This window comes from Ceratosolen solmsi, unplaced genomic scaffold (assembly GCF_000503995.2).
Source record: "Ceratosolen solmsi marchali unplaced genomic scaffold, CerSol_1.0 scaffold61, whole genome shotgun sequence".
NCBI classification, from domain to species: domain Eukaryota; kingdom Metazoa; phylum Arthropoda; class Insecta; order Hymenoptera; family Agaonidae; genus Ceratosolen; species Ceratosolen solmsi.
Genome location: NW_011948435.1, coordinates 1755895 through 1766528, shown reverse-complemented (window position 1 = coordinate 1766528; position 10634 = coordinate 1755895). Strand labels below are relative to the sequence as shown.

The following is a 10634-nucleotide window of genomic DNA, read 5'->3' as shown; positions in this document are numbered from 1 at the left end:
CAAGATCGCGGATATTCGATATGTGGGAGTGTCAATTGTTAAGGCGAATAAAGGTCACAGATTTTCTTTTCTCATGGGAGAATATTTAGAAATCGTCTGCTCTGCACGTGAAAGGCCGCTTCTTTCTCTATCTTACTCCCATTATTTTTCTCATTCTTTTTTCGCGCGTGCGTATCATTACGAAATATTAGACATTTCGTCATCGGGCATCAAAAATCGAAATATGTCTAACATGATTAAGTTCGGTATAAGGATTTTTACTACAACGCATAGTAAGCACGTGGTGCCGTATATCCTGCTACCACCGAGGCATCAACGATCATGTTTTCACACCAGTTGGATCTTTAATGGTGAGATTTTTATTCAATTTTAAAAGATCAATGTGTTTTAATGAAAATTCGAGGTTAGGGTCCATTTAGAAATTTGTCCTGTATTGGCTATCTTTTACCTTATCGCGATTCTTACATTTTTTTTTATCGGTATTATAACGACGCGCTTGATTGAATATATTAATTTGTATAATAATATCTTATTGACCATTTATAATTGTATTATTAATTATGAATTTATTAATTATAAGCGAGAAAATCCTTTTCAAACTCAAATGCAAGCTATTATAATATAGTTTGACTATGTTATTAAAATACACAAACGAGGATATTAAATTCACGGCATCCTTGAATTTTAAAACCAAAAAATGTTAATCAGGTACAATTAATAACGTAATATTATAAACTATTCTATTTATTTGAACTTAATGTTATTTTAATTTTTAATTTTTTTTTTTTTTGTTATTTTATTTTTAAATTTAAGGAATTTTATAAAAAATTTATTTTTCAAATATCTTATGAAATATTTATAATGAATTATAAATGTATTATCAAAATTTTATGTTTTAATCGTTAAATTTATAATTTATAAATGACTTACAATTGGATATATCAAGTGTTATTATTTTAACACATCCTTGTATATTTATTGAGTTATAAAAATTATATAATTGATTTTAAAGAAACCTCGTTTAACGATAAGGAAATTGCAATAATAATAATAATAATAATAATAATAATAATAATAATGATAATAATAATGATAATAATAATTATAATTATAATTATTATTGTTATTATTGTTTTTTCCTTCGTATAATTATTATTTCAACTTACTGAGTTATATTATGCTTTTATATATATTATATAAATGCCATTTAATTTTGTATAAAGTCAAAGGTAAGGAGCTACTTATGCCATCTCTTTCACCTACAATGGAAACTGGCACGATTGTAAAATGGTTTAAAAAAGAAGGCGAATTAATTAATCCAGGAGATGCCATTGCCGATATCGAAACTGATAAGGCTGTGATGACATTGGACTTTGAAGATGAAAGTATACTTGCTAAAATTATCGTAAGTCGTTATTTCATTGTAATTTTTGCTTTTTTTTTTTTTTTTAATTTTTTTATATTAATAAACTTTATCAAATATAGGTATTTATTCTCTATTTTATTTAAAGAATGCATATTAATGTTTGTTTTTGTAATAAGCCTCTAAATAGGGAAAATATTGAGGTTTTAGTTAACGTTTTCTATGCTTCTTTATTATCTTCTGTCAAACCTAGTTACATAAATCGATGATAAATGTTTTTACAGATTGGCGAAGGAAAGAAAGCTAATGTTGGAGAAATAATAGCACTTACCGTTGAAGTCGACGAAGATTGGAAATCTGTTGAATATTCGCAGAAAGATACAGCCGTATCTTCTGAAAGCATATCAAAAGAAACAACGCCTTCATCTACGATTACAGTTGATAAAGGCTTTGGTGCTTCGAATATTCCTTTGGCGAATGAACATGAAAAACCTACAGATGCTGATAAAAGTTCTGTAGATAAAACACTAGGAAATAAGCAGTAAGCGATTTAATACACAACAAATATCTTTAATACGTAGTTTTCGGCCTGTAGTTTTTGTAAAGTATTTTGCATAAATTAATGCTTTTAATTCTACAAGATATTGAATTAAAATATAATTTCTTTTATTCAGTAAATCATGTTCTATTAATACTCCTTGAGAATGACATAATTTTCAAATATTGTTTTACATCTGTAGGGTCTATGGATTAGCGGTAAAGAGATTATTAGAAGAGTATGATATAAATTCTGGATCTATCAAGGGTTCTGGCCGCCCTAATCGTCTTTTAAAGGAGGACGTATTAGCCTACATTCAATCCAAAAGCTTACAAAAGGTTGCACCAAAAGCTGGTTTGTATAAATATTGAATTATCATAAATTATTTGAAGAGTGAAATCACTTTCTAAATACATTAATTAATAATCCGATCCATTGATTATTACTCCTAATTACAGTTGCTGCAAAATCTACACCAATCAGTAAAATGCCATCTAAAGCGATCACATTGCCGATAAAACCATCTACATTTATAGATATTCCCATATCAAACATCCGAGCTATAATAGCAAAGCGACTTATCGAATCGAAGGTGACTTTTATAATAAAAATTTATCGACGCGATTGCGATAAATATTATATTTTTATTAATTGTAATATGTCTTTAACTTACAGACTAGTATACCCCATGCATATGCTAGTATCGATATTAACATAAGCAAACTCGAGGAAATACGTAAAAAATTTAAGGCTTCGAATAATAAAATATCTATAAATGACTTTATTGTTAAAGCCGTCGGTCATGTGCTCCTAGAATGCCCCGAAGTGAATTCGTTGTATAAAAATGGCGAGGTAACAGTGTAACAAGTTATCCGTCCCGTGGTAATTGAAATATTCCTTTTATTATATTTTTCGTAGGTAATTCGTCAAACGAAAGTTGATGTGTCGATTGCTGTATCTACACCAACGGGCCTCATAACGCCTATTGTATTCAACACGGCAACCAAAACATTAGACGAGATCTCAAACGATATCAAAGTATTATCTCGTAAAGCTCGAGAAGGGAAACTTCAACCTCAAGAATTTCAAGGGGGAACATTCTCGTATATTTCAATTTTAACTGCATTCTTAGAGTTTTTCATTCGAGGATATATTAAGATTAATATTTATTTAAATAGATTCATTGATATTATTTATCAACGAGCATTTACCTCGAATGTATTAAACATTTTTTTTTTTTTTTTTTATAAATTTCACTATACATTATCATTGAATGTCAAAAGTGAACGAAAAGATTTTAAATGCCGTATGTAAGGAAACTGAGTCTGATAAAATTTATCATTATATTTTTGAATTTCCATTACAACGTATGCTGTTACATTGTAATTTTGTATTATTTATGAAAAGAAATTTGTTTCGTGGTCATTAAATGAATTGTCACATTACAATTGACTAGTTATAGACGCACGCACGCACGCACGCACACACGCACACACGCACGCACACACACACGCACGCACACACACACACACTATTGACTTATTTTCTTTGATATTTATAATATTTATGATATTTGTTTGTTTTAGAATATCTAATCTTGGCATGTTTGGCATTAATAATTTTTCTGCAATTATTAATCCACCACAGAATGCTATTCTTGCAGTAGGCGGCAGTCGTGCTGTCTTTGGTACTTTATGAAATTTCATTTAAATGCATTTACATTTTATTTGTAAAACTTCTGCTAACTTTAGAAATATTTTAGACTTATCGACGAATCGAAATTTAGTAATGAATGTCACTTTGTCGTACAATAGAGGCGCAATAGATGACAAACGCGCTGCTAATTTTCTTCAACTTTTACAAGCATTATTACAAGATCCGTCAGTTCTAGTCGCAGGAAGAACAATTTCAGACAGTAAATGAAATATTGGTAAGTTGCAACGAACGTGAAATTTTACGTTCACAATTACTTATCATTAAGTATTTATCAGAAAAAAAATTTCATTTCTATGCTTTTATGTTATGATTCAGTAATGATGATTCACGACTCTATTTACACTATCGCGTAAACAATCGTCTATTGTTTAATATGTTTAAATAACAATTGTTTTTTAAGATTAATTACACAAATGAAATGAAAATACTGTATTTATATTAAGAAGCTAAGTCTTTGGAAGAAAGAAAATAATAATTTTTATAATTTTTACAAATGAAATGAAATTATTGTATATATTGATTGAAATAATCGTATACTTGATATATTATATTGATAAACAAATTTATTATAATGAAAAATTTATTCCAACTTTTTAAAAGGATAATTTGATTGTTCGTTTCAATGTTAATACCGACGAAGGTGTATGCAAACGCCAGACATACACAATATATATTAAATGACAAATTTATCATTAATATTTATTAACGTTTATTTCAGAAAGAAGAAAGTTTACGAAGAAACACTACCTCATAATTCAATTTATTATACAGAATTTATTATTCTCCACGCAAAAAAGTATCTATTAAGAAGCACGATTAATAATAGATAATTTTATCTATTATTCCAAAAATTAATATATTTGGATATCCAGAACGTCAATCAATTTCATTGTACATAGAGTTACATATATATTTTACTATCCTCAGTTATTAAAAGAAAAAGAAAAAAAATCGTTGATTTATTCTCAAGATACGGCCATTGCAATGCCTTGAGTAAACATTTTAGACTCTTATGTTTAGTAAACATAAGAGTATGTAAGATGTATAAACGTTTTATAGCAATCGATGACAAGACATTTAATAGATTATTTAATATTAAACAATAATTGAATTTTGCTTGGAACAATGTATAGAGGTGTTAACGTAATTATAATGTTTGAATGCACGAGTTACTACTAAACTGTTATTAGTAACATTAGATCAAATTAGTAATTTTATAATTTATTATGTAAATGATCTAACTGCAATGGTACGAAAATCAATGCGATATTGGTATGCAATGTAAGTAAGAAGATTAATGTTTGTCGAGTCAAGGATTTACGTTGTAAATAATAAAGTATTTATAAAAACAAAAACAAAAAATATAATAATAAAACGCAAGACCAGTCAATTATTTGTTAAAATTGCATATTATTTATGAAGTATTTTTAAATATACATATTTATATACAATATACTATTTATCGTATAATAGTATTATGGTTTAAATATCATTGAGCAATTATATGCTCTTAGGCACATTACAATAGTATAACTTTCTAAAAAAATTGACAAGTACACACATAAACATTTGTATGAAAAGTATTTTGTTTTAAAAAATATATAAAAATGAACGCATTTGCTGCCTATTCTCTGTATCATAATACTTCCATTAATACATGTGTTTTAAATGCTATAAAACATGAATCTCACGAGTAAAAATATACTTTAAAATTTATTGTATTTCTTGTAAACCAATGTTGAAAAACATAAAGTGCATCTCTTTACAAATTATCATATATAATTTGTGAAATTATAATGGTTAAAATTTGCCAAATAAGCACTGCACTTTGATGCCAATGATAAAGATAAACAAATTTCATTCCTTCTTTTTTTTTTTTCTTTCTTCTTTCTTTCTTTGTTCTTTTTGTTTTATAAACGAACTTAAATAATACTTTGGATTGTATAAATTTTATAAAATTGCACTTTTCTGGCACTTGCTAAGGAATGCAAAATATTTACTAAATTTTGTTTTGTAAGAGTAACAAAGCCTCGTTACGATGAATTTTATAAATTAACTACAGAATTGTCCAATCATATTTTAAAGATATTTTTTTATACAATTGTAGAAAGTAAGAAGAATCTGTGGATTGTACGTCTTCGTTACAAATAATAGGCATATTCGTATCTGTTAAATGCAATATTTTGGAATGAATATGGTTGCAGATTGAAGTACAAGTGTAGGATCGTGGAAAAAGTTTTGTAGGAGAGCAACTTAAGACTGAAATCCTGCGGTCGAACGTTACGGTTTCAAAAAACTTTATGAAGAATTTTCTGTGCAGCGCGAATCAATGGGCTCAAGGTAGTGAGTTCCGCACAATTATCAAGAAAGGGATGGACTAACAATTCTTCGGCTGATGCTCTTTCGTCAACTTCAACGGCCAAGCATCTTTCTAAGAAGTTTTGAAATTGTGCACTGAGAGTATCCCAACTAGGTATTTGTGGTTTACCGATAGCTGCTATCAAATATAAAGCCCTCAATGGTGTCTCTTTCATGTACGGAGGTTCACCCTCGATCATTTCAATCGCCATAATACCTAATGACCAAATATCAACTTTTTTACCATATTGTTTTCTTGTAACCACTTCGGGTGCCATCCAATAAGGGGTTCCTACCATAGTCTGTCGCTTCTCGTCACCCACAATATTTGCACAAAAACCAAAGTCTGTCACTTTAACCGCTCCATTCATTCCTAGAAGAACATTGTCCGACTTAATGTCTCTATGAATAATGCCCCTAGTATGTAGGAAGCTCACTGCTTTTAGAACCTCTCGACAAACGGCGGCTATTTGGGCCTCTTTCATCACAGTTTCAGTCACAACGTCGGTTAAAGGTCCGCCTTCTAATAATTCCATAATCACCCAAAGATGATCGTCGACTAGATAAGAGTTTAAAAAATTCACTAAATTTGGATGACGGAATTCCTTCAAGACTTTAATCTCCGTAAGCATTAGTTCCTTCTTCGGTTGCTTAGACAAATCGATATCCTTAATAGCTACTCTCTGATTATTTGATAAATCAGTCGCTATGAACACCGTGCCGGAAGAGCCAGCGCCAACCTCTTTACTCCTTTCGAATCTCAATTGTGGATCGTCGCTTTGACAAATATTTTTAAGTTCTTCGTAAACCTCTTCGTCGCTTAGAGTCGGTAGCGAGCTGTTAGTTTTCCTTCGCAAGACTGGACTCTCCCCTTGCTGCTCAACGTTATTTTCCGCGCTCTGCGTATTGCCATTACTGTCCTCCGGCAATTGATTATAATCATCCTCTAATTGATAATTATTGAGATCTTCGAGGATTTCCGTCAGGGTCTTTTCTTTACGCTCCACAAATTTTCTGGGCGCTGGCTTCGGTGGCTTCTTAATTTTTGGAGGAAGGTCCGGCGGTAAGCTTTGAAGCTGACTCTCCGTAGAGCTAGCCGACGTTGAGCCATCCGAATCTCGATGGGCATTGCATTTCTTGGCTAAAATTTTATCTATCTCTATGGACTCTTCTTCTATGACGTCTTCGGTAACAAAGGGTTTGAACACCTCCTCCTGAGGCGTCGGCTTCTTCTTTATAGAATAATTATAAAATTTTATGGCCTGAAGCGCCGCCGCTGGATGCTCATTCTGTTCTGACTTTGTTATCTGCGTATTAAGCAAACGTATCCACGAGTCCGGCAAACCTTCTAACTGACCGGTCTGAGCATTCTTTATAACATGAAACTGATGCGAAACATTCGTGGGTAATCCTATTTCCCCCACCGTATCAATAACTTGTGAATTTTGATGTTTCTTTTTAGAGAAGAACTTAACGATATTCAGACTCATTTTTATAAAAAATAACGTCCATTCGAAAAATCCGCCGTTAAATGGAATCCTATAAAATAGAATGTGCACTTTGTGTTTACACACATAAAAAATTATTCGTAAAATGAAATTATTATTTAGTGAAAATATCTTCATGTAAAGTCATTAAAGCCATTATCACTCATCCTTTGTGGCCTCTCCTCATCAAGGTGATACTCGACGCTCTTCTACACCCAGGTGTCGTGTCATTTACAAACAATTCGTTCATTGTTTTCTTCGAGCATACAACACATTTGAGCCGAGAAGACCCCTACAAAGCCTACAAAGAAAAATAGAGAAAAATTAAATCGTGGAATAGGAATTTGATTCTTGATCAGGTTAGGGTATCCAAAATACACGGGGGATGTGTCAAATAGGCTCATTTCATCAATTATTTTAACAAATTACCTTTCCTTATCGACGGTAATCGACGTTAAGTATCCAAGCGACTTTAACTCGTTGCATTGGTCGAATGCTATTAAAAGGAAAATGACGGGTAAGTATAACAAATGTTTTGTGCGTGTGCGTGCGTGCGTGCGTGTGACAATTTGTGTCGGTATGATTGCTGCGACTGGAGTACTATAAAATATTTCACAATGACAGTTTAAGAAACAGTTAAGGTTGACGGAGAGGAGAGATCGAGCGGTGAAGTGTGTGACCGGAGGACGGAATGACGTCGAGGGTTGGGTTGGTGTTGTCTCACGTATGCCAACGTAATAGCTTTGAAATCACGTAGTGTCATTTCCCACCTTTATTCCTTATTTTATTATTTTATTATTTCGTTTGTTTTATAATTTTAGCTGGCTACCGTGAGGAGTGGCTACATTAATTTATCACAATGGCTTACGCTCAAACTCCAAAGTCATTTTAAATAAAGATTGTGCTCACAATGCAGTCGTGCAACAATTGTATTGTCATTGTAAAATTATTGGGCATAACGTGTGCTCCTCCTTACTCGTCTTTTACTACTTCATTTTCCCTCAATTTTAAATTCAAAATACTTTAAATGCTCAGCATTAATTCGTTGATATTTTCTTGTTATACATATATATATATATATATATATATATATATATATATAATGGACAAGACTGAACATTGTTTCTTATTAATGTAAAAGTATATTATCTATCAGTCATTATGGCAATGTTGCATGTACAAATTGATTAACTAGCGTTGCAAGGTAAGAGTGCTTATTTTATAAATTTTCATTAGTTTCTTTTAAGATTGAAAAAAAAAAATAAATATATATATATATATATATATCTACACTTTATCCTCCTCATCGATTCACGCAAATTTCAATAAAATTCCTTAAATTTATCGCTATTTCGTTAGAAATGGCGGGGGAAGGGGAGGGGAGTATTCTATTTTCTTATCATTGATACTTAGAATTTTTATGAAACGATAAAAGTAATACTTTAAGCTATGAACAAATATCGCGATCTCTTTCATAATATATTTTATCAATAATTCGTTAAAAATATTCCATTTAGATTATATATAAAGTAAAAATAAGAAGATATTATTTTCGTTTAAAGACGTTATTATTACATTATACTAAATTATTTATTTTAACGGTATCGCTCGGTAATAGTAGATTTTTTCAAATTTTCTTTCATCGTAATAACACAGAGTTCTAAATTATATTTGTAAAATTCTAAATTCTAAATCAACGATTATTCTTTGTCTATAATTAATTTTATTATTAAAATTTTGAAAATATTATGATGAAACATTTTAATATTAACATTAACACAAGATAATAGAAACTTTGTTATCTATACGTTTGTCATTAAAAAATTTGATGTAAATTTATGCTCTCGAATAATTTATAATTTTCATCGCGTAATTAACGACAGTTCTTTGAAAAAAAAAAAAAAAAAAAAAAAACTTTATGTGCCTCAGTATGGGTTCATGATTCATATATTCAATGAAACGTACATTTAACACAATAGTTTATAAGTTTAAGGTGAATTCACGATTTAAGATCTAATTTTCAATGAAACGTTACCTTGAGTTAGAAATAATAAAAATTATATTGTTAATTATGCTTAACTTGATAGGTACTCGTTAATTTGAAACGTGCTTAAATCAAATAGCTTAATATAATTTGTTTATTATTAATAACGGTAAAAACTGGAACGTAACAAAAGTAAAAATAGATAAGTAAATAATTACTTAGGAAATAGCAAATTGAAAAAAAAAAAAAAATAAATAAAACAAAATAAAACAACTCTGCAATTCTTATCAATACTGTTAAATTTGATTTTTAATATTATATATTTTAAGATGTGCATACATTGTATATTAATTTAATTTAATTGATAAATAAATCCTTAGTAGCTGGTTAGATCTGTCTTACAAAGTAAATATTTAGAAAGCAGACAAGAAAAGTTGGAAAAGAATATGATTGGCAACTGTTACTCTCAATTCGTAACAAAATAACAACAAACAAATAATTTGACTATTTTCTGTTAATTTAATTATGAAAATTTGATACAATATTATGTTACAATAATAAATATTGTTTTTAAAATTTAGACTTCAAATAACAGCAATTTATTACATTTTATTAATTATAGTTTATTATAATTATTTGAACTTATGTATTAATAAAGTTAATTTATATATTAAACATTGCACCGGTATGTATTTTTTGTTTTTTTTTTTGTTTTTTATTTTTATCTATAACATTCGAAAATTATGAATACTTCCTTTATTAACAATTATATTAAAATATAAAAAGGAACATAAATAAACTGAAACTAACGCATAAAGAATCGTTTGAAAATATTACGATTAATATTCAATAAAATTGTTTCGTATAAACTAAACTTTAAACATTCACGAATATTTATAAAATTTATACATTTTATATATATATATATATATATATATATATATATATAAAGAAAAAAAATTAAAAAAAAATACCACATCTTCTATTTACATGCTTGAAATTATGTAGGATATCAAGACTTACTGTACCAACACAACGTCAACGTATAATAAATTTGTTATTCCTTACAACATATTAGTATGTAAAATATTTTCTTAAGCACAGTAACAATATTATACAAATATATCTTACAATTATTATTTAATATACTAAACGTATTTGGATAATATAATATTATTTATCTGTGTC

The 10634-nt window shown here is 29.1% G+C and overlaps 2 protein-coding genes across 2 annotated transcripts; one reads left to right on the top strand and one right to left on the bottom strand.

The window, feature by feature from the left end:
* LOC105364934 (dihydrolipoyllysine-residue acetyltransferase component of pyruvate dehydrogenase complex, mitochondrial) lies at positions 1-3851 on the top strand. Its single transcript, XM_011502971.1, has 9 exons — positions 1-350; positions 1224-1405; positions 1648-1904; positions 2104-2255; positions 2360-2493; positions 2577-2753; positions 2820-3004; positions 3488-3588; positions 3664-3851. The coding sequence occupies exons 1-9, from the start codon at positions 74-76 to the stop codon at positions 3822-3824; spliced, it is 1626 nt and encodes a 541-aa protein (XP_011501273.1). The 5' UTR covers positions 1-73; the 3' UTR covers positions 3825-3851.
* A 2054-nt stretch (positions 3852-5905) lies between these two features.
* On the bottom strand, positions 5906-7680 carry Pak3 (p21 (RAC1) activated kinase 3). The gene has a single exon (XM_011502970.1). The coding sequence runs from the start codon at positions 7598-7600 to the stop codon at positions 5906-5908; it is 1695 nt and encodes a 564-aa protein (XP_011501272.1). The 5' UTR covers positions 7601-7680.
* Between the last annotated feature and the right edge of the window lie 2954 nt (positions 7681-10634).